A 25,359-nucleotide genomic window follows, 5' to 3' on the forward strand; every position below is an offset into this window, starting at 1 on the left:
ATTCATCAAACCCTTGCTTAGTGAGCTTTTTCAAAAATGACTCTGAGCACTATGGGACTTAACATCTGAGGTCATCAGTCCCCTAGAACTTAGAACTGCTTAAACCAAACTAACCTAAGGAGATCACACACATCCATGCCCGAGGCAGGATTCGAACCTGCGACCGTAGCAGTCGCACGGTTCCAGATTGAAGCGCCTAGAACCGCTCGGCCACATCGGCCGGCTAAGCTTTTCCATTAATTTCTTATGCACATAGAATTGATTTTATTTAAATCTTTCACTGATATTTCTTCAATACACTAAATGTTCCACGCAGAGACATGTGCGTCATGGTGGCCGTAATTGTGCTCTAAGGTCAATTACATACTTTCTTAATCAAGACTCTGCAGTTTATTCATGGAAAAATGGAAATGATCGTCTGGCGTCATTGGCCGGGAGGCCCCTCACGGGGCAGGTCCGGCCGCCTTGGTGCAGCTCTTTTTTACAGTCGACGCCACCACATTGGGCGATCTGCGCGCCGGCTAGGGATGAGATGATGATCAAGACAGCACAACATCCAGTCCCTGAGCGGAGAAAATCCCCGACCCAGCCGGGAATCGAACCGGGGCCCCTTAGGACGGCAGTCCGTCATGCTGCTCGTTTTTTTCCCTTATTTTGTTCGATATAGTTCGTTGCGTTTGGTCTGGGCGGACGTCACAAGACATCCTTTCAAGTTGATCGTTGATTCCTTGTCTCAGTTTTTTTTTTTATTACAGAGAGCACGCAGCCCTCTGACCGATCACGCTGAACTACCGTGCCGGCCACCATTCGGCTATGGGGCGGACAGTTTATTTAGGAATCAGAAATCAGTTTATTCATGATTCCTTGCCAACGCTACGAAGTTATAATATCTTGCGGCTGAAAGCAAACATTGCCATCAGCATCTGGCTATCTAATGTAATGCTGCAGTCTTTCTGCCTTCAGCAGAGATACCAGTTTTCCTGAACCATTATCACAACCAATACATTTCTAAAAGCTGCAGACAGTAACATGCTTTGTCTATTTTATATGTATTTTTTACCGGTCAACAGTTGGAGTCTCAGAGAGAGCTGGCAGTTCTTCACTTTGTATACGACATGATTGCCTTGTGCCTCTGAATTTCAGATTTCTAAGTGAAAAAACTAGATTAACAGATTGGGTCAAACATGCTCACTGCATGTAACTTGGCTACAAGTTGGGTATTTACATACTACTGTTAGACCATGTGCTTATCTCAGCTTTCTACGTTCTTAGAATCCAGTCAAGCGCGTGTTTACGCTCATTATTGTTACGTTGCACAAAGTAAGCTACTTCCTTCGTTCTCTTGTTCTATTCCTCTAAGAAGTTTTAGTGTGGCCGCATTGTCATAACGTTACATGGGAATAAGCTTTGTATAGGAAACAGCTTTATTCAGGACATGTTTCAGGTAACATCTTTGCATTTAATCCGAATTTGGACGAGAACAGGTTGTGTGTATCCGTCGATTTCCTGCCAGGACATGAATTTCGGTTTTTCTGATGACTCGATTGATAGTGAAACTCTCATCAAATCATGTAAGATTTCTGAATTCTGGCGGTACTGATACTGCCTGTGTTAAAACATTATTCAGTTTAACTCGGGTTCTGCAGTCGTTACACGTTTATCCAGTTCAAGGCACTAGTCTGTCAGGAATACTTGCTTATGAAACTTCGCTTAACTGCAGTTTGTGTTATTTCATATTTTTCAGGTCAGGGTAGGAAACGTAATTACATATGTGTGAGAACACTATCGAGTTACTTCAGGGACAGTGACTATTTTATTCCTTGTCTTGCTATCTGCTAGCGTTAAATTTGCTGACTGTACATTGAAACACATTATGTGTGTTTTGTCTGTGGCTGGCTGCAAGCTTAATAATATTCTGTTTTAGATATCTGTTATAATTCTTACTGGTTAATGTGTGAACTATACAGTCTAAGCAAAGATCTGAAATCGTTTCATCTTTTCAGTTATTAATGAAAGAGCTATATGCTTCTTCATCAGTGTTTTAAAAGATGTTCAGATGCAAATGTTAGTTTCTATGTTTGTGAGGAAAAAGTGACGAATTTGGGGGACTTACATTACATGTGTCAAATACTTAACACTCTTTTCTCTGGTATATTAATTGGAGATTGGAGCTGTTTCCATGAGCTGACATTACTATTGTTTGAATCGCATTTTTGAGTTGGTCTGTATTAACAACACGTAATTTATATACTTTGAAAATACACTCCATTGAGCAAATATTTCATTTATATGTCTTTACACAATTTCTGATACTAATAATCGTTTCTTGTGTTTTGGTATTCAATAATTCCTGCCGACACATTTCGTGATATACAAATCTATTTTACTTATAGTATTTGTGAGCGCACATATTTTATTGCTGATTATGTGTTGACATCCTTTCAGAGCATCACTGACACTTCATACAAAGAAGAAGCACTGTTTCTGAGTGATTGCACGTTAGTATGTTGGAGTGATTCCTAGAAACTGGGGTTGTGGATAGCAATATTGCAGTCATACTGACTGTACTGAAATATGGTCTTGCTTTAGTCTTGTGTTCGTTTGGGACTGATAGATTTTCATGTTTATTTCCGTAAAGGGAAACTGTAGTTGTAGTGAGTACTAAGATGTGAGTTGCAGATTCTGTGATTCATGTTTTAACGAGACCTAAAATACTTATGACTGTTTGACAGAAGAGTAAAACCTTGGAATAGTGAACGTTTCGAGGGATTTGTTAGCATTTGCCATGAGAATTATATGTGAACATGTGTGTTGAGGAATGATAGTCTATAGGGGAGATTTTCCTTCCGGGTGCTCCTGTTGACATTTGGCCACATTTTCTGGTCATGTGGAACGAACCAGGTCAGTGCACAGTGAAACAGAACCTTTTTTTATTTTATAACTGAGAGGAGAATTTACTATTGGGATGTGCAGTATGGTAAATCACAAAGAAGTTCTGAATGCAATTTTTTTCACTAAGTGTATGAAATACGTTATGTGGACTAGATGTACCTAACAGTGTGGCGCTCAGGCTTAAAGGTTTCATTCCTTGTTGGTTGGAGTTGTGCCTGTGCAGTTGAGTACTCATCTCGTTTTGCTGTTTATCTATTGCCAGTTAGTAGTTCTGAAGTCTTTAATGAGATTCATTACTGTGGATCCTGTGGCCTGTTGTAGAAGGTAGTTTAATTACAGTGGAATACTAGAACTAACCTAGTTCTGTCAGTTCTAGGCGTTTCTTACAATTAGTACCGGTGGGAATTTGTGACCTGCTAGAGTGGCAGGTAGACCCACCACCCTTTCCTTCGACCCCCTCTTCCATATGCTCATCTTAACTGTGATTTGGGAGTAATTGATTGTTTAAACTTCTCACATCTCTTAAGGGCGCTACATATGTTGCACTGTATTATTTTGATGTCCTTAATAAATTTATTTACTCAGCGAAGTGGACTCTAACAAATTTTGTGACATGAACACACGAGAAGTATTGTTGAGCATTGATTATTGAGATTTTGTGTTTAATCCTACTAGTATTAACTGTCTCATACTTGTGTTTAATATCAAGACCTTGATGGTTGACTGTTTTGTTCTTTATATGTGTCTAAGGAGGACTTCCTTTTTTGGAGGTCTGTCTTAATGTATTCTTCGTTCTTGGGAACAATACTGAGTTCTGTTGCTTTATGTTTTTAATCTTGTGGTACTATACAGAGACTTTGGTGGAACAGTGGAAGGTTATTTCTTTATTGTCAGCTGTTTCAGTTGTTCTTATTGCACTTGTGTGGGGTTCAGTGTGACACTCTTAGGGAACGGTGTCTGAATTCCATTAGAAAATGGAGAGAAGTGCTGGAAATCTGACAAGGTCCTTTAGGTTATGAAGTAGCACGGTTAGGAATGAAAACTGTTGGTAGATGCTGCAGTCTGGTTCTAGTGATATGCTGCTCCCTTTTGCTGCTCCATATGATGAACACGTATTATCTGCTTTCTGTGCAAATAATTTGCTTTTCCTGTCCGTATTTTGGAAATTCTTGTTGTACATATTAATCCACATATTTTTATTATTACTGTCTGTCTCTATTTTACTGAATTTTCTCTGTAACTTATTATTTGTATGTGTTTAATTGTTGGGTTGGGTGGTTTGTGGCCTGTAAGTTATGTTGAGGTGGTTGGGCTACATAAGTCGGTTTTGGCCAGCATCACCAGGTGGTCACAGAAAGCTGTGAGTGGCCAGATGGGAGCACTGTCCAGCAGGAATCGGCGAGCATGGAAATACCAAGAGGAAGGGGTAGCGAGGATGCACCACTGTGCTTATCGAAGCGAGCTAAGATGGCACTCTTGACTCAGAATCTAGAGTAAAAGCTGGAAAATTCACTGAAAAACTTAAAAGGCCTAAGACATACTGCAAAAAACTAAATATAGCTTATGATTCATGGTGATGGGATAAGCTCATTAGGAATTAAACAGTGCTTGTAAATGTATTATTTACAGACTTAATTAATAACTTTCACAATTATTATGGTTGAAAATATTCGTAAAAAGTGAAGCAGATGCACAGAGTATATATACGAGTTGCTGTTTATAAGCTCATGAGACCAAAAGACCAACAATGAAGATAACATGTCACAAATTTATTAATAGTCATAAATAATAATAAGAGACTAAAAAAGCCTAAACTACAATTTCTCTAAATGAATAGACTTAATTAATACTTGCATAAGAATCCAGTTTAAGATCCCACTGATTCCTATGTTTGTTTGACGATATTCAATGTTTTAATGTATGTGAACTTGCTGTTGTGAATAGTGTAAGGTTGCAACGTCAATGTGTTAAAGTTCATGTTTTGAATAGTTAGAATGCAGCGCCGGATGCGGCGAACAAATCACATGGAATTAGTTATTAATGGTTGGTTGGTTGGTTGGTTGTTTGGGGAAGGAGACCAAACAGCGTGGTCATCGGTCTCATCGAATTAGGGAAGGATGGGGAAGGAAGTCGGGCGTGCCCTTTCAGAGGAACCATCCCGGCATTTGCCTGGAGTGATTTAGGGAAATCACGGAAAACCTAAATCAGGATGGCCGGACGCGGGATTGAACCATCGTTCTCCCGAATGCGAGTCCAGTGTCTAACCACTGCGCCACCTCGCTCGGTGTTATTAATGAACATTTGAATGTTGTAATATGATGACACAAGTTGAGCGAGAACATTCATTGTGCATTGTTAGATGTAGAAATGTTAAGCTTTTGTGTAATATTCACTAATGGTGGTCACAATGTAAGACAGTCATTCATGAAACCAAGGTTTGTAAACAGGCAAGTAGAACATAACTCAGTGTCGTTTGTTTATTGTGCTTAACTTTGGTATTGACAGTGAGGTATTTACGACTAGACTGCCACTTGAGCTATGGACTGTGTTAATGGGACTTAAAATATTTCAGTGGTAGAGGTTAGCAAATGTAGAGAATCTTCAGGATTCTGAAATCTGTTGGGATTTAAAATTTTCAGGTCGCTTTCGGAGATCGATTATTTTATTACCATGATATCTTTGCCGCTGTTTAACTGTCTGTGAGAGCTGTGAACTATGGTGATTCAACTGCATTGTGTAATTTCAATTTCGCAATGAACTTGTGCGATTTTAGTCATGATAACAATGATAATGAACTTAAGATTTTCTGGTGGATGTTAGCGAGATTCTGAGGTATCAAACACTGTTTGGTTTTCGTGCTCCTCAGTAACCTCTGTCCGCCACCAACAGGACCTGCATTTCAGCAGCGCCATACCTTCTACACCAAAACTCCCTCCTATACAGCCCAGCCAATTATAGACGACGCCTCTGCAATGACAATAACTTTCTTCCCCAATATACTGAAGGTCTTACGAAGGCCTTCACAGACAGGCTCTACCTCCCAGAACTAGTCGGCATACTGATTTCTCATGTCGTCTTCTCACACACCTCCAATCCCCTCACCAAGAATCAGCTACAAAGGAGCGTCCACCTCAGCACACAGTATCACCTGGGAGTGGAACAGCTAAACCATATCCCTTGTCAGGGCTTTGATTATTATTCATCATCAGGGCACCTGAACTCATCACACCTTTGTTTAGTGAGTTTCTTAAATATTTCATTATGCATATCGAATTCCTGTTTTTAAATATTTCACTGATAGTGATTTATTGTACTACACAGACGTTGTGTGCGTCAGGTGGCCTAAATTATCCTTTAAATGTTGCTACATATTTCCTTAATCAAAGACTCTGCGGTTCATTTGTGATTTTTTAAAACTATAATAACTTTACTGATGAATGTGTACTTTTCATCGGTATCAAATTATCTCATTGATGATGTAGAGCTCCTGATGTCAGCAGAGATGCCAAGTTTTTTGAACCATTATTATAATCAGCCTACACATTTCAGAAAACTACACTCAGTAGCGGATGTGAAGTCACAGTTGCAAAATATTAACACGAATCCTTTACAGAAGGATGGAAAAACTGGTAGAAGACGACCTGGGGAAATATTAGTTTGGATTCCATAGAAATGTAGGAACACGCGAAACAATACTGACCATACGACTTCTCGTAGAAGGTAGGTTAAGGAAAGACAAACCTACGTTTATCGCATTTGTAGACTTAGAGAAAGTTTTTGACAATGTTGACTGGAATACTCTCTTTCAAATTCTAAAGGTGACAGCAGTCACATGCAGGGAATGAAAAGCTATTTACAATTTGTACAGAAACCACATGGCAGTTATAAGAGACGAGGGGCACGAAAGGGAAGCAGTGGTTGAGAAGAAAGTGAGACAGGGTTGTCGTCAATCCCTGATGGTATTCAATCTGTATGCTGAGCAAGCAGTTAATGAAACAAAAGAAAAATTTGGAATAGGAATTAAAGTCCAGGGAGAAGAAATAAAAACTTTGAGGTTTGCCGATGATATTGTAGTTCTGTCAGACACAGCAAAGAACATGGAAAAGCAGTTGAACAGAATGGACAGTGTCTTGAAAGGAAGAATTAAATCAGGTGATGTTGATGGAATTAGATTAGGAACTGAGGCACTTAAAGTAACAGATGAGTTTTGCTACTTGGGAAGAAAAACAACTAAAGATGGTCGAAGTAGAGAGGATATAAAATGTAGACTGGCAATCGGAAGAAAAGCGATTCTGAAGAAGGGAAATTTGTTAACATCGAGTATATATTTAAGTGCCTAGAAGTCATTTCTGAAAGTATTTGTATGGAGTCTAGCCATGTATGGAAGTGAATCACGGACTACAAACAGCTTAGACAAGAATAGAGTAGAAGCTTTTCAAATGTGGTGCTATAGAAGAATGCTGCAGATTAGATAGGTAGATCATGTAACTAATGAGGAGGTGCTGAATAGAATTGGGCAGAAAATAAATTTGTGGCACAACGTGACTAAAAGACGGGATCGGTTGGTAAGACACATTCCGAGGCATCAAGGGATAACCAGTTTAGTACTGGTGTGAATCGTGAGCAGGGGGTGGGGGCGATCGTAGAGGGAGGCCAAGAAATGAATACTTTAAGCAGATTCAGAAGGATGTAGATTGCAGTGATTACTCGGAGATGAAGACATTTCCACAGAATAGGGTAGCATGGAGAGTTACATCAAACTAGTGTTTGGACTGAAGACCACAACAACAGCAACAACACCCAGTAGCATACTTCATCTATTTTCTCTGCATATTTTTACGGGCCAGAAGGTAGGTCAGCAGTTGAAGTTTCAGGGAGAGCTGGCAGTTCATTTCTTTACATATGATCTGGTTGCTTTGTATCTATGAATTTCGGGTTTCTAAATTCAAACGCTAGGTTAACAGATTGAGTCACGCGTGCCCACTGTACGTAAGTTGGGTAAAATCTTAGTTACTTTCGTGTTATTAATGTCAGGCCATGTACTTGTCTCATAACATCATAAATTCAGTCAAGTACCTATTTAGGCACATTATTATTACGTTGCACATGGTAAGCTACTCCTCTTCTTCTACGCCTTTAAAAAACTGTAGTCAGATAGTATTGTCGTATCACTGTGTGCGTCTAAATTTCGTGTAGAAAAGGTCATTTATTTAGGGTGTGTTTCAGGATATATATTTGCCTGTAACCTGAATTTAATCGAGGCTTACAAAGTCATCTCTGACAGAGAGAAGACATCAACCTCGCCACGTTCCAGTAGTTGTGAGTAGTTATTCTGAAATTTCAAAAAATGGTTCAGATGGCTCTGAGCACTATGGGACTTAACTTATGACGTCATCAGTCCCTTATAACGTAGAACTACTTAAACCTAACTAACCTAAGAACATCACACACATCCATGCCCGAGGCAGGATTCGAACCTGCGACCGTAGCGGTCGCGCGGTTCCAGACTGTAGCGCCTAGAACCGCTCGGCCACCCCGGCCGGCGATATTCTGAAATTTCCCACGTGTCACATCTCAGATGCTGTTGATGTGAAAGGAAAATGCTCACAGAGAAAGACACAAGAAAATGCAGTAAATTCATAAAGCTGTTCCAATGTTTACATACAGCAAGAGAAGTAACACTTATTCCTATGATGACATTTTTAATAATTGAACTTCAAATGACAACTCTCATACAATGAGTGTGACACAATATTCCTGGCGATGTGACATTCAGAAAGCTTAATAACAACATAAAGATCTAATTTCACTCTAATTTCTTGTCACACTTAGAACACAGTTACATCAATGAATTTTACTCAGTGAATGTGGCAACAATAAATAGCGTGATTCCATGAAGCATAGTGAGTATCGTATGCCTGTGGTTGATAGAGTTGAACCATATTTCATGAACCCTTGTTCGTTATTTATCTGCATATAAACAGATTACATATACCTTCAATGAGGCAAAAATTATTTGATATTAAATCAATGGTTGCATCACACTATATGTACATATAAATTGAGGAAGATGCATAAAAGGGTATGGAAAGATGTGAAGTTCAAGCTGATTCTGCATCTCAGAATTATAGACAATATTCGAGTCCCATGAAGAGCATTTATATATACTGAGAAGAATACATGTTTTGTTGTTGCAGTAAGATACTGCTGCTCTTCAACTGTATGATATAACATCCCTTTAAATTGGGCATGCAGTCATGACTGAAAATTTGCAACTGATTTTCATATACTCTATAAGCTTATTTTAAATATGTAGTGGAAATAAACTGTTAGATCAGCTGCTGAATTATGCAGTTAGATGAATCTCTGTAAATGTGTGCACATACCTAGGATACTGCTAAAGAATTATTCTCACCTTCATGTTCATGAAGACACACCATTCCCTTTATGTCACATTCTTTCTGTCCAGCTAATATGAGAATCAATAAAACAAAGCATCAGTGGGCTGCTTACAATAAACCTACTATATAAATATAAAAAATCTGAGTTATTGTTAATGAAAATAGTAACAGTAATATTAGTGTATTTAGAAGTAGAAACCTCTTAGTAGTTGTGTAGTCATTGTCTTGCAGTCAAATGAGAGCATTAACAAACAATACAACTTACAATTTTCATGTGGTGTCACAAATGTGAGACATATGTAATATTGTACTATTGAATAATATTTTGAAGAAAATCAGTTATTTCTAAAAGACTGAAATTATGTGATTTATGTTTGATTTACTTATTATCAATATTTTCAACTTTAACTTAAGAGAAACAAAAGTTCAGTGTATATAAAATCAAAAAAGAATAAAACTTAAACTAACAGTAACATAAGTTTTTAGAAACAACAGCTTTAAGACCTGTAGAAACCAAAGACGCCACACCTAACAAAAAGTAATGGAGTTTTTTATATTAGAACTGAATTTATATTTGTGGCAAGCAAACAAAATTGTTATTTGGTTCTCCATATAGCAAACCCAGGTATAAATAAAAATAGCTGTTTTCTCTCTTTGGTTCATCATAATTTACAAGAAGTGAAATATGAATATTCAGGTATTTCATTATTACTAAAAAAAACGAATGTCCTGAAAAAGTATCAAAAATGAACATTAGAAGTTTTCTAGTTAGAATGAGCCTTAAAACACATATTACCAATCACTATTAGATTTTTGCAGTGTAGTACAAATTTGACACAAAATTTTCCCAAATATAATTATCCAGAATTGGAAATCACATACTGATTCTGATAAAAACAAATCCTTGTGATACAGCTGTCAGACAGAGCATCAGCGCAATGCAAATAAAAACCAATTTACACATAAATAACAAAAGTAGTTGAAGGCTATTGTTAAAACTAAGGAAATGCAACTACAGAACATGACATTATAATGAGTTAAATGTAGCAATTAATGTCTTGCACATATTTGTTACAGAAATTAATCATATAATGTATTTATTTATTTTTATATTTTTGTCCCCTTTCAAGATTAGGGTTTTCCAGCTCTTACCTATCTCTAACTAGACTTCTGTAGTGAGTCAACGTTATAATTTGTGTAGAAAATCAGTAATTCATAATACTCATAGTGACAATAACAATAATAATGATAACAGCAATAATAATAATGGTAATAGTAATATGTATAGTAATGAATATTTAGAAGTTAAGAAGTGCCTGTCTTATTAACATTATATCAAGCAATTTTCTTAATATGTTTTTGTTTAGAATATGAAAAAGGCATCTAATAAAAACGTGTGCCAACTGGAAAAAAGGAATCGATGCGGAGAAGAAGTAAACTGGTCAGACAAAGAGGGTGAAATAATGTGGTTAGATTAGGAGATGAAATGGAAGAAAGAAAGCAGCGATAACTAGAGATGACGAAAGGGAAATTACCCCATTGATAATAGATGAAGCTTTAATCTCATCTTATATGCAGAGCGGTTTTGGATGAGAAGCAGGTTACAGTGTAATTTTTTTTCCGCTGTCCTGTGGCTGATATTCAATTCAGACTTAATATTTTTCTTCTGTAAGATGCAGATCCTCCTAGGTCCACAAAATAGTATGAGATATACAGACTATGTGTGTCCTAAAAAGTACCTTAATTATGACACATGACAAAATTATATAGATACAGATTACTCCCGAAAATAACCCATGAGACGAGCCTGGTACTTGCTGTGTGAATTACCTCTCACACTAGCGGCATATGTGGCGCAGCACGGTGTTTTGCTCTTGCACAGCAATGCAGAGGGCGAAACACCTCCCTTTCTGTGGATTGAGTCATCTAGCATTACTAGTGGTAATGCGTCCCATTGCTGAACAAGATCCCTCCAGGAACCTACAACGGTCCATGAAGGCAGAATTAGGACAGCAGTCATTAGCCCCACAGTGCCCAATGTATACTGAATGCGATTTAATTTTTGGGAAGGAGCTAACACCTCAAGAAGCACAAAGTCTTCATAAGCAGATGCTCATCGCCCAGGCCATCCCTATGCTGTCGAGCATTATCAGTAATAATATGTGCCGTGGGAAACGTGCTAGTATGTTTAAGGATGTTAATACTACAGATCACAGACGTCACAATACTGCCGGGAAACATCTGTAATGCCGTAAGTGTCCCTAAGACAAAATTACCTGAGCAGATAACACTAAAGCCACCTATGTAATCCCTATTTACAACACTGATAGGCTTGTAATGGGTTTTAGAGCGCATGCATGCCAGATTAACAGACTGCGAGAATTCCGATTCATTCATTCAGTATTCTGCCGTACTGTTCCTAGAACCACTCACTACATCCGCCAAGTCACACGATGCTATTGTGAAAGAAAAAAGGGGGAATAGGTGTTGCTGAGCATAAAGATCAGTCTCTTGAAGCGGTTATTAGACAGTCCGATTAGAGGTATTGTGATACAGAGGAAGTAGCTACGTGTCTACTATGGAGAGGTGGGGAGAAAATTTGCTGTACTAGATGAACTCTTTGGTCATTTGAAGCAAGATGCCGTTCGTGGTATTATACTGTAGCATATTCCGTTTGTTCCAGTGGATTGTAGCATAAAGTCGGCTTCCCCAACATTATCAATGAATGTTTACCACCTCCTGGAATAATACCCACTACAGTAACCACGCCATTGGCGACACTGAAGTCTCAGTATACCTTGCGTTGACTATTTCAAGTTTCTAAAAATCTACCAGCCATCTGGCCATAAGTAATACCATCGTGACGTACTTGCTTTGTCACACGCTTTCCTAGGATTCGAATAGTATATGCTAAACAAACATACACTGTTAAACCGAAACATTATGAACCCTGCCAACCATGAAGCTCAATGCTGCCTGATGACATTGCGGGCACATGACGCACTTACAGACCAGAAGCAACAGCCCTCTCTGTTGGAGTCGGTATACATAAATGCCTCATCCTGCAGGAAGGCAGCAATTCCACCATTACTCACAGTCAGCGGGAAAAAAAAGAGATTGGTACGGCAGCTGTGATGCTACCTTCAGAGGTAGTCAGGACGACTTTAATAGTTGCAGTCCTGTGATGCAGAAATCGCATTATTTTTCCATGGTACATACGGTTCTTTACTGTAAACGTCATAATGGTCTCCTTCTGGGTAAAATATTCTGGAAGCAAATAGTCTTCCACTCGGATTTGTGTGCACTGTCTGCATGAAATAAACTATTACACAAAAAGATAATGCAATAGAGTGTAGTAGAGCCCAACGAGTTAGAATGGGGAGTGAAGGCTGGTTTTGGTTATGACCAAGCATATTCGGTGACTCATTATACAACATTATTTACAACGGAACTTGAACAAATTTAAAAAACTCAAATAATTTAACACTTACTTCCTAAAAACAAGTAAATCAAACATGAACTATGTAGCAAACATGAGCCTAAAAATAACAGCCAAATTTTAAGGTTATCAGTACTTGTAGTGCTAATAAATGTAACTTGTGCTACAAAAGATCTTGTAGGGACATTACAAAACAAGACATAAAATGTGGATCAAAATCAATTATAACAGCATTGTGCGAATGATGGGTAGCATCAGCCAATCCATAGAACCGCAGTAGTAACTGACGTGCAACAGGCGAAACACACTGTCTGACCCAGGAACGGCCCGCATGCACCACTCCACGTTCCTGTCCACATCCAGGTCCACTGCATGCACCAGCCATCTACTGTGTCGCTGTTGCTTACTCAGCGCAGACCACGAGAGAGACGCCCACTGCCAAGTTTTTCTTGTCACTGCCAGAAAGACACCGCTCCTCTCGCCAGATCGCCACTGTCCACTCCTCAAAGAGACAGGCAGCGCCCACTTCCCAGCTTACGAGTGCTGCCTTACTGGACGACGTGTAAAGGTAGATTTGATGTGGCGATACGTGTACCCTTACATCCCCTCAATAAATGATCCCAAAATATTTAATGAAAAAAGGAGAAGAAAAACAAAGTTTTCGTATGTAATGGAAATATCATAGAAATAGAATTATAGTCACGGATTTCAATGGCTCCCTCGTTTTCGCATTAATCATCTGAATGTCAATGTCTTAAAAGAGCACAAACATTGCAATGACTTATACCTTTTTATATTTTTAGGATTTTCACAGACATGCCGCCTTCCACTTAGACACTCTTCAAGCAACAATGCATTTGGATGCTTCAGTTCTATGATTTTGTACAATCCTTTATATACATGACGGAACTTCTTTATCGTAATGTTCATATACAATCAGACAGTCTTCTGAGTACCTTGGCCTTTCTAAGAAGGGTTTGTAAGTGGCCCTCACACTTCTCGGTAAATATCAAAATGTCTTCCTCTTACATCAAAATCTTCTTTAGTAATTCTTCCCCTAAAAGTCGGTTTAGTATCCTAATGATGACCAACACAGACACATTTACGCCAAAAGGCAACATTCCATACTAATAACATCGTCCATCACACAAAAAGAAGGTTTATGGTCTTGATTCTGGGTTTGGTGGCATCCTGACGTTAAACCGAGACTTGAAAAGATTCCCGCTCCTCTAAACTTTTGTATGACTTTGTCCATATTTGCTGGGCGATCGCTTTCCGATTCAAATACCTTGTTAGCTTTTGAAGCGTCTTGAACAAGCCTCTTCGACCAAGAGCCTATTATATCGATCATGAGCTCTTTCTATCACACCTGACGCAAGCATCTGCTGCAGTTCTTTCAGTACAGCTTGTTTTCTTGCCTGAGGTATTTGATACGGTGGCCTAAAGTATGGTTCATGAGGTTTCTTCTTTATCCTGTAAGATGAGCCCTTGATTACCCCAAGATTCTCTGCAAAACTTCTCTGTATTTTAACACTAACTCGATCAGCTGTCCAGTTTCTTCACTTCCTTAAGTTGCAGTCCCAGAATTTTTTTCAGTTAAATTTTTCCCTGGAGAGCTCACCTTCCTCTTCCACACTAGTTTCGGTTACCATACATCAGTTAGCATCCATCAAAATTTCTTCTTCAGCTTCGTCTTCACATGTTGCCACAAGGCACATTCAGAAAAAGCCTGGTATCACCTCTACTGGCGTTCCCTCAAAAAAATTCCCCTTTTCCTTCCTCTTCTTTGTAGAAAGTTATTTCATATCCTCTGCACTTTATTTCAGCATGGTCCTCCGTCAACCAGTCGGGCTCTACAATTAATTCCACTTGTAAATTAGGCACAACTACAGCGTTCAAGCAGTACACTTCCTCTCCTAACTCGACGTCCACAAGTACTTAACAGATAATTGTTTTTCCAAATTCACTCACAGTGTCTTTTATCTTGAGTACGTTAACTGACAGACCCCGCATTTCAGCTCCCAACTTCAGTATTTCATTGTACAAGTGACTTGTGATAACACGTAACTGGCTTCCCGAATCGATTAGTGAGCATGTTTTTCGCACATCTATTTTACCTCCATAATAGGTAGCATTACGGTCTTAACTTTCAATAAAATACTTTCCTTTATTAGTTCTTCTTGTTCGTCATCTAATTTCTCTGTTTTTATAGCATACAGGGTTGTAAGAAACAGACTGAAAAGTTCGATAGGCTGTTGCAGGATAGATTGCGCTGAGAAATAATTTTACGTTGTGTTGGACCCGCAGCATAGCATCCGTCGGTATAAAACATTATGGAAATGAATGTTTCAAACCAGCTGCAATAAGGTAATACGCGTTTCAATATTTTGTACAACAGGCTTGTTTTGGATTATTGCCATTATCAAGTGACCTGCGAAATAACATTAGTAAGATTACTGTAGGGGAGAAGTGGGACAGTGGGATGAATGGGACGTTTAAAATTTCCACCTATTTCGTTTGAATTATTAGTTCAATACCTCCACACCAGATGATGTCGGTCTGATGCTGTTCCTGTTCCAACTTGGTAAACGAAGCTCATGTTGTTAGGTGAGGAGAGAACATATTCGATTTTCGCTCTTTAAGGTAAGAACTCATCACAGAAAACAACACAACTCTTTTCCAAATATTCATTATTTAGAGTGGTTGGGAAATGTGAATTCGAATGTGGAATCGTTGGTTATGTTCCTGAATCAGCAAATAAAGTTTCGTAGCTTTGTAGGTTATGTTTTTGACTCTTATGTATTGAAGTGCTCCTAAGGGAGGACTGGGACATCCTGTCTCCGGAGGAGTCGGACAGTGTCCAATTCCTCCCACTATAAAAAAAATGGTTCAAATGGCTCTGAGCACTATGGGACTTAACTTCTGTGGTCATCAGTCCCCTAGAACTTAGAACTACTTAAACCTAACTAACCTAAGGACATCACACACATCCATGCCCGAGGCAGGATTCGAACCTGCGACCGTAGCAGTCGCGCGGTTCCGGACTGAGCGCCTTAACCGCGAGACCACCGCGGCCGGCCTCCCCCTATAATCATTATGAGAGTTACTGTTCTTATAAATTGAGTGTGTGATACTTACAGGACATAATGCCTCATAAGTGGATCAAGAAGTTCCCTGACAGGATGGCTCCAGCTAAGAGTCTCATTTTGGAAGTTGTAATGGAAGCCAACAAGGGTCACAACATAAGACAAGTGGCAAAATCATTTGGGCTCTCCAGGTTAACTCTTCAGCGTCATCTTCAGAAATATTCCCAAGCAGATGATAAGGAGAGCATTGTTTTCAATGCAATTTAGTTTATAGCTTGGCATTTTCCAAAGATCAGGAGTCAGCACTAGTGGAGTATCTTTTGACTTTCAGTAGAAGGCATTACAGGTTGACTCCAATTCAAGTGGAAAGTCTTGGTTACCTGTATGCTTGTGCTTTATACTGAAAAATCCCTAAATCTTGGGAAGCAACAAAAATGGCAGGACATGATTGCTTCAAAGGCTTTATGGGACGACGCAAGGAAGTATCGTTGAGGACCGCAGAAGCAATAAGTTTAGGGCGAGCAGTCAGCTTTAACAAACCAAATGTTGATCTCTTTTTAAATAATCTCAAGTCTGTTTATGAAAAGTATGAACTTACACCAGATCGCATATTCAGTTGCGATGAAACAGGAACATCTACAGCCATTACACCTCCTAAGGTTGTTGCAAAGCGTGGTGAAAAATAAGTAGGTCAGGTAATATCTGCAGCAAGAGGGGAGCAAATTACGGCATTATTCACTGTAAATGCCATTGGGAATGCTCTGTGTACAGTTTTTATTTTTCCAAGAATTAGGTACAAAGATTTCTTTTTAAAGAGTGCTCCTCCAGGAAGTCTTGCACTAACTTGCAGGACAGGTTGGATATGCAGTGTGCTTTTCAAGCAGTGTATACAGCACACAACTGACCATACCAAGTGCAGCAAGAGCCAACCTATGCTGCTAATTTTGGTGAATCACGAGATCCATGTAGCAGTAGATGTTATCATTACAGCAAAGGAAAATGGAGTTATTTTGTTAATCTTCCCACCACACTGTAGCCTGTAACCTCCCCCTCACTTACCGACCTTAATGACAGTGAAAGATGAAACCGCGTGTACCTAATGGGAGTTTTGGAAAAGCAATCGTCACCGAAGTTAAGCTGTCGGTAAAGAGGGAGGAAAGGGTTACATCTAAATGAAAGGAAATGTGCTAATGAAACTGGTGGAAATTAATTTTGAAAAGGGGTAAAGTTAATAAAGAAAGTAAATGTGCAGCCATTACGTTAACAATTAACTAGCGGTAATTAGGTATTTGAGATTTGGGGGAAATCACGGTCGCCAGTCCTAAGGACAATTACTATAGTAACTGAAAAAGAAAGGTTATTACACATATAATTAGCACTAGAAGCGTGGCAACTGAAGGTTGACACGTGTAGTGTGAAAACTGAAAGTTTGTCAGAAGTAATAAATTTCGCTACACCCTGACTTAATTTAGCAAAAGAATTAATAAAACCGAAAAATCGAAAGTCAATTTAGTGACTGAAGTTAATAGTGAGCTTTCTTTCTGAAGCACATCGAAATTAAGTAAAATACGGTTAGTCTTGGACTACCTCAACAATCATTTCTAAAGCTACTTGAATCTACGCAATTTAGAAATAAGAGATTTAACTTTGAACTTGAATTAAATGATTCTGAACAATTAGCAATAGTAAAATTTAGTACGTACCAAGCTGAGCTGCAGTCACAGGTACGCTAAAATATGCTAACAAAACTCGCACTCTTAATTTGTGCTTATGTAATCTGAATATTGTAGCCAGCTATGAATACTTTGAAATTAAAGCAGTGAAATCGAATGGTATAATTTTAATGCTGGCGTTTAAATTTCAACGGCACTCGGGTTCATTTCGGAAAAGGAAGGGACCCTGCTTGGTAATGCAATTGGGACAATGAGCAACAAAGGTTCATGCTAAGTTGCTGTTATTATAGTTACGAAAATGGTACAGTTTGAAAAGCTGAGGTCTGCCATACAGTTCTAAAACTTTACTTGCTTCCAGTCTTCCTTGATGGTTGATTGAAGGTTTGAAGCCGTCGATCGAGGAGGTGGCGACAGTCACTCATTGTCGGCCGTCGATGTTGCAGAAGCTGGATGTTGGCGCGCCTTCTTCTCGACACGGTCACCAGACGAAACGGGCTCTTGATGTGCGCTAGTTAATGTTTCCCGTCCGCGACACCATGTCAGAAACTATCATCGCAAGTCGAGCGCAATTACATGCTGCCAAACCCCGAAAGCGCGGCAACTCGCGGGAGCGTCACACAACACACCTGCTCCACTCGCTACTCCCGCCAGACTCCCCCTCCCAGCCCGCGCTCCACGCGGCAGAGTTAACACTACCAAAGATCCTACACACTTTGATTCTTCACACGACCTATCGATGTAATCGTTCGACAGCAGTTTTCCCTAGGCAAGACCCAGCGTAAAAGTACAAATAATATTTACGAAACAAACCAACATAAATGCATAAATATATATATACAAACAGTAAAACAATTACAATATATAAAGAGACAGAAATGTCATATCTTGAGGTAACAAAACAAGGAAAAAATTACAGTACAATAGATGGAAATAGGAGGATATGCATTTCCGGCGTTACACGTGCCCCACATTGTCTGAGGATGTTCGTGTAACGTAAACAGACTCAGAAAATGTCCCAAAAAAGAAACAGCGGAAATGCATACGCTCAAAACATCAAAAAAATTTAGCATTCGTCTAATTAACCATAAACCAATTTTTAGACAATAATAATTGAGTGGAGACACTCCTAATCTTATTCCACTTTGTCATCTTGCACAAAATAAAACAGGTTGACAACATATCAAAATTCATAGAAAACATAGAAAATGGTTTAGCTATTCCAAAATCATTAAAATTCGTAACACTATAAGAAATGGAATACTATTTGCAAAATTGATCAGAGTACATGACCATAAAAAACAGGTATATCAAAATACGCAAACTAATAATTAATTACATAGAATACACATTTTTATGTAACCTTTCCATAATTAATTTTCTCGTCATGTCCAATTAACGCTAAACAAGAAAATAATATACAGCAGATCGAAAAAAACATAAATATTGACAGTAGAATTCTTTCAGCTGTCCAGGAAGAAAAACAGTTCCGCCTTCCGTACCCGCAAGTACAAAGAATGCCGACAGCGGCACAAGAGCCGACAGCGGCACAGAGCCAACAGCGGCTTCGCCTCGCAAGTATTGTTGCGCCCGCCTGTGCGGCACGCTTGATCTCACCCGCCTGCGTGATGGCATTTCCAGAACGTCCGTTTCACTGAATTCTTTAGGAAAAACTCACTCCCGAGTAATCTCAAGGAGTCCCTTAATACTATCACAGTAGATAACTCAACACTGTCCATCATCACACGCATGTACTAGCCTGAAACTTAAAACAGCGTCTAAGTACATCGGCAATGACTAATAAAAACACACATTCATGAAATATTACAGAAAGTTACAAAATCATATTTACATTGCTTAATCTACTGTGACTCAGCTGAAAACTTAAACTAGCAGCTTGGATTTTTCAGATGATTACTAATCAGTTACTCTTAAATCATTTAGTCAAAATTAATTACTTATTAATTACAACTTCTTTAATGACCTCTAGGTCAGGCAAAAGCATCGTAACATGGCACATCCTTAAATCTTACACTCTATATTTACATACTGTACAAATTACCCATTGTGTGGTATTAATCGATCCTAGGTTGGTACAACTTCAAGTCTACAATATTCCGTATACCTAATCGTTTTCCAGAGCTTGGATACTCTAAGCAATAAGCATTTGTGTGAGGTATACCAATGACTTTATATGGTCCATTATAAGCAGACTTAAATTTAGAGATTTCATTGTCTATCTCGCTCTATTTCTCATGAGCTTCTACAAGTACTAAGTCTCCGATTGCAAACTTAGCAAAACGCGCTTTAGCGTCATGACGACGTGTGCGAGCGTCGGCTTTTAGCTTCATTACTTCTCGCAAACGATCTTTTTTCACACCAATACTGATGTCAATCCGTGGAGGGAATTTGATTATCTCTTCCAATTCACTTTCTACACCTTTGTGAATGCCGAAATTCCTCACGTTACGGCAGTTCAAATTCATTCCTACGTCAATGTCATCCAGCCAGTTAACAATGTGTATAGGCTGGTATTGCTTATGCACACCGTCTCCTGCCTCGTCAAAACTAACTACTATCGTTTTATCTTGTGACGTACATGTCAAAGTTTTGCTTTCGCAATTAATCACCGAACGGTACTTTAATAGCCAATCTAATCCGATAATTACTTCCGTAGTTAAGTCTGGCACGACGACAAACTCTTGTTCAAATCGTGCCCCACATATCTCGAAGTGGATAAAAATCTGTTTTGTGACCGGTTTACTGGCCTTCCCAGTAGCACCGATAATTTTCACTCCTCTTACTGGCATAACTACGATGCCTGGTCTGTCTTTTAGTAACTCAAATAATTTCCCAGATACAGCACTCAATTCTGCACCGGTGTCAATCAACACGTTTAGTTGTAGGTCGTGCATATTAACAGACACTACTATCTGTCTACATTTGTCCTCGACTGTTGCTTTATTTTCCCACAGTAAATCCTCGTCTATATCCAGGTCATTCCAGAAAAAACCATCCGGCTTTGATCCTAAATCCGGCTTATCTGGCGGCTTTTTCAGCCTCTGTTCAAACACAGTTTTAATTTCAACACGTTTGTCCTGAGGCTTAGCCTGTAGCTTCGCCTCCAATACCGAAACCTTTTCCTGTAACTCGTCAACTAGTGAGTGTTGCTTTGCTATCAATTCATTAATCGTCACCTTCGTTGATTCCACTTTGGTCAGATTAATGTCATCCGCCAATCTACCTGGAGGAATGTGTCCAGTAGTTTCTGCAATTACTTCCGCTAGATCTGCGCAACTCACACTGCTATCGTCTGACCGTATAATGTCAGCTCTAACCTCATATACGTTGTAATCTATGTGCTTTTCTACCAATCGTGTCCGGCTATCACTAAAATTTTCGCAATCTTTTTCCTTAATACTCTCGCAATGTTTAAACTGGAGGTTTGCGTCGGATGGGTCGGTTACTTCTACCACTGAAACTTTCGGTAAGGTCTGCCGGTTAGGGCCAGAACTTTCCGTTACTACTTCAACATCTAACTCCTGCGGGACGAAACACGACGAATCTTGTTCGTGCTCCCCCTTAACATCAACTATTTCTAGTAAAGTCTGCCGATTAGGGCCAGAACTTTCTATCATTTCACAAACACTATCTTCCTGCGGGACGAGACGCGGAAAATCCTGCACGCGCTCCCCATAAACACTTCTCCCATACAGACCCCTATAATCTCTTAGTTCGTCGTATAAGCGACCGAACTGCCTTAACCAGACCTCATCCCTCTCTGCATCCCCTCGCTCGATGACGGACGTGTTATCCGACATCTGATCTTCTCTCAACAATTGCGAATCATTCTTAAACTCAATCTCCAGTTCCGCTGTGGGTATTACAGCTGCCATTTTATGATCGATTTCCGGAACACTACTTAAATTGTTCTCACTGACAGCGAATGTATTTTCTACTGCCGTGTATACAGCTGATCTACTACTTGTGGGCGCACTCCTTTCTCCTAACACTAGCACACACTCCCGCCGTTGATTATTCCACACGGAATTTTCATAACGGCGACACCTGGGTTTTCTCTTGTTATTGGGCCGCCAAAATTTCTCCACGCCCGCTCGGCCCCTCACCGGCGCGGCTAATGGTTTCCCTGTCTCGTCCCAGCAGATACGCTCCCCGGATGCTGCTGAGGCGGCTGATCACACCCTCTGGCGTTATTACTATTCTGTGAAGCCCGTATCACGTTAGTATGATACTGGTTCCTGTCATTCCTGTTATTGTTTGCATTGTACCGATTGTTATCACGGTCCGAACCATTATTGTTATTGCTGCGGTATGCATTATTCCCATGGTTATCGTTGTTATGGTTGGGGTGGTACCCGTTGTTGTTACCACGGCCTCTACCACTGTCGCGATTATTGCGCCAATTGTCCTCGTCCTCAACTCTTTCCAGGAAATCATTGATTGTCCTGTAATTGCTTCCTACGTAGCGTTTTGTATCATCTGGAAGCTTCTTGTAGAGTTCCCAGACTATTTCGGATTCCGTGCGGCGATCACGCAAATATTCCAACTTGCGGATCCAGCCCTCACAAAACTCCTTCATCGAGCCGCGCGAATTCGCATCGAAAGGCCTCGATACGACAAATTCGCGCCAAACACTTTGCTGTTTTTGCTCTGACCAGTATTCAGCCAGAAACAAATTTTTAAACTCGTCAAAAGTCAGGTTCGTAATGTCGAGGTTTAAGCCCCAACGCTTGGCATCACCAGCCAGCACATCAATAACCGCATTAATTTTTCTCTCATTAGTCCATGATCTGGGTAAAACTCTTTCACAATTTTTAATGAAATCCGTCGCGTGTATACCGCCTTTTTTCAAGGGGTCGAACCGCTCCTCTTTCGTCAACAATTCCGAACTATGTGCACAGATTGGCACATAGCTCTGTTTTTCGTCAAGTTTCTTTTCTAATTCCGACACTCTCGTAATTACTTGGCAAGTGGTTGTCGCAAGCGTTTCCACTTCCCTCTTTTTCTCTTCGCAGGTATTAGCCTGCTCCCTCACTTTAGTGTCTACTTCGGACACTAAAGCCTTTAAAGTTTCCACCTTCTGTTGATCATCTTTTTTCACTAATTGAATTTGTTCCGTCACCTTATTCTCGATGATCGGAGCAACTGCTTCTCCTACACTTTTCTCGATTCTGCTAATTTCGGAATCAAAACGAGTATTTATGCTCGCAATTTCCGCCTGAACGCCTATCATTTCCTGTTTAAGATTACCGATTTCGGTATTAATTACAACAATATCTTCTTTGATTTTATCAACTTTTGTATTAACAACTCCAACATTGTTGTTAACAACGTTAATAGCTTTGTTCTGATTGTCTAGCTTGGCCGATTGACTCTTGATTTCGTTAATCAAAACATTCAATAAATCAGTTAAATTCCCGGAAACTACCGGTTCCACTTCCGTAGCGGCTTCCTCTTTAATTGTCCCCCTGTATTCGTCATAAAGGGATTCAGGTTTGATTTTCACTTCCGATTCCGAAACATTTTCTAAAGTTTGGAATTCCATTTCTGCTCTTTGTTGCGTTTCGGCGGTCGCGTCTTTCATGCTAGCCGCCTGCCCCTGAACAATGGGTACCGCGGTGCGCGTTTCCCACTGTTCGACCGATTGTTCCGTATCCAAGTCTACCAAATTTTGGCAATTGTTGCCTTCACTCATTTTAATAATTTTCAATATAAATGCCAAACCTCAAATATAATTAGGATTACTCCCACTACTTATTCTCGCTGACGTAACGGCCTGTACGTAACCAATACTTTGTTACGAGATTTGCACAATGCAAAATTCGTGTCCAGAACAACCTCAAATCTGAAGATTGTCCTGTCACGGTCGCCACGTGTAACCTCCCCCTCACTTACCGACCTTAATGACAGTGAAAGATGAAACCGCGTGTACCTAATGGGAGTTTTGGAAAAGCAATCGTCACCGAAGTTAAGCTGTCGGTAAAGAGGGAGGAAAGGGTTACATCTAAATGAAAGGAAATGTGCTAATGAAACTGGTGGAAATTAATTTTGAAAAGGGGTAAAGTTAATAAAGAAAGTAAATGTGCAGCCATTACGTTAACAATTAACTAGCGGTAATTAGGTATTTGAGATTTGGGGGAAATCACGGTCGCCAGTCCTAAGGACAATTACTATAGTAACTGAAAAAGAAAGGTTATTACACATATAATTAGCACTAGAAGCGTGGCAACTGAAGGTTGACACGTGTAGTGTGAAAACTGAAAGTTTGTCAGAAGTAATAAATTTCGCTACACCCTGACTTAATTTAGCAAAAGAATTAATAAAACCGAAAAATCGAAAGTCAATTTAGTGACTGAAGTTAATAGTGAGCTTTCTTTCTGAAGCACATCGAAATTAGTAAAATACGGTTAGTCTTGGACTACCTCAACAATCATTTCTAAAGCTACTTGAATCTACGCAATTTAGAAATAAGAGATTTAACTTTGAACTTGAATTAAATGATTCTGAACAATTAGCAATAGTAAAATTTAGTACGTACCAAGCTGAGCTGCAGTCACAGGTACGCTAAAATATGCTAACAAAACTCGCACTCTTAATTTGTGCTTATGTAATCTGAATATTGTAGCCAGCTATGAATACTTTGAAATTAAAGCAGTGAAATCGAATGGTATAATTTTAATGCTGGCGTTTAAATTTCAACGGCACTCGGGTTCATTTCGGAAAAGGAAGGGACCCTGCTTGGTAATGCAATTGGGACAATGAGCAACAAAGGTTCATGCTAAGTTGCTGTTATTATAGTTACGAAAATGGTACAGTTTGAAAAGCTGAGGTCTGCCATACAGTTCTAAAACTTTACTTGCTTCCAGTCTTCCTTGATGGTTGATTGAAGGTTTGAAGCCGTCGATCGAGGAGGTGGCGACAGTCACTCATTGTCGGCCGTCGCTGTTGCAGAAGCTGGATGTTGGCGCGCCTTCTTCTCGACACGGTCACCAGACGAAACGGGCTCTTGATGTGCGCTAGTTAATGTTTCCCGTCCGCGACACCATGTCAGAAACTATCATCGCAAGTCGAGCGCAATTACATGCTGCCAAACCCCGAAAGCGCGGCAACTCGCGGGAGCGTCACACAACACACCTGCTCCTCTCGCTACTCCCGCCAGACTCCCCCTCCCAGCCCGCGCTCCACGCGGCAGAGTTAACACTACCGAAGATCCTACACACTTTGATTCTTCACACGACCTATCGATGTAATCGTTCGACAGCAGTTTTCCCTAGGCAAGACCCAGCGTAAAAGTACAAATAATATTTACGAAACAAACCAACATAAATGTATAAATATATATATACAAACAGTAAAACAATTACAATATATAAAGAGACAGAAATGTCATATCTTGAGGTAACAAAACAAGGAAAAAATTACAGTGCAATAGATGGAAATAGGAGGATATGCATTTCCGGCGTTACAAGCCATCCACTCCAGCCTCTTGACGTGTCAGTGTCTGCTCTATTCAAAAGCCATTACAACAGAATTTCTAATGACTGCTTATTAAATCACCCAGGGCAAACTATTGCCATCTATTTCGTAGATGAGCTTGTAGGACAAGCATATCCTTTGGCTGTCACACATAATACTACTCTTTCTGGCCTTAGGAAATCTGGCATAGGCCTATATCCACATAACAATGAGCCCTTCACTGAGGCAGAATTTTTGCTATCTTCTGTAACTGATAGCCCTCTTCCATCTCCGCGAGTTTTCCTTGAATCAGATGGACAAGAACCTACTACATCTAAAGAATCCATTCAGTCAAGTATTTCTTCATAAGTTTCTTCTGTTTTAGCTGAAAAAGA

General features: G+C 39.7%; 1 protein-coding gene across 1 annotated transcript in view; it reads right to left on the minus strand.

The window, feature by feature from the left end:
- LOC126108113 (uncharacterized) overlaps positions 1 to 25,359 on the minus strand; it is a 197,234-nt gene that overhangs the window by 31,554 nt on the left and 140,321 nt on the right. Inside the window, exon 7 of the mRNA XM_049913384.1 lies at positions 9,308 to 9,361. Coding sequence (XP_049769341.1) covers positions 9,308 to 9,361 — 54 coding nt within the window. The remainder of the gene's footprint in view (positions 1 to 9,307; positions 9,362 to 25,359) is intronic.

The sequence above is a fragment of the Schistocerca cancellata genome, chromosome 1 (genome assembly GCF_023864275.1).
Source record: "Schistocerca cancellata isolate TAMUIC-IGC-003103 chromosome 1, iqSchCanc2.1, whole genome shotgun sequence".
Lineage (NCBI taxonomy): Eukaryota > Metazoa > Arthropoda > Insecta > Orthoptera > Acrididae > Schistocerca > Schistocerca cancellata.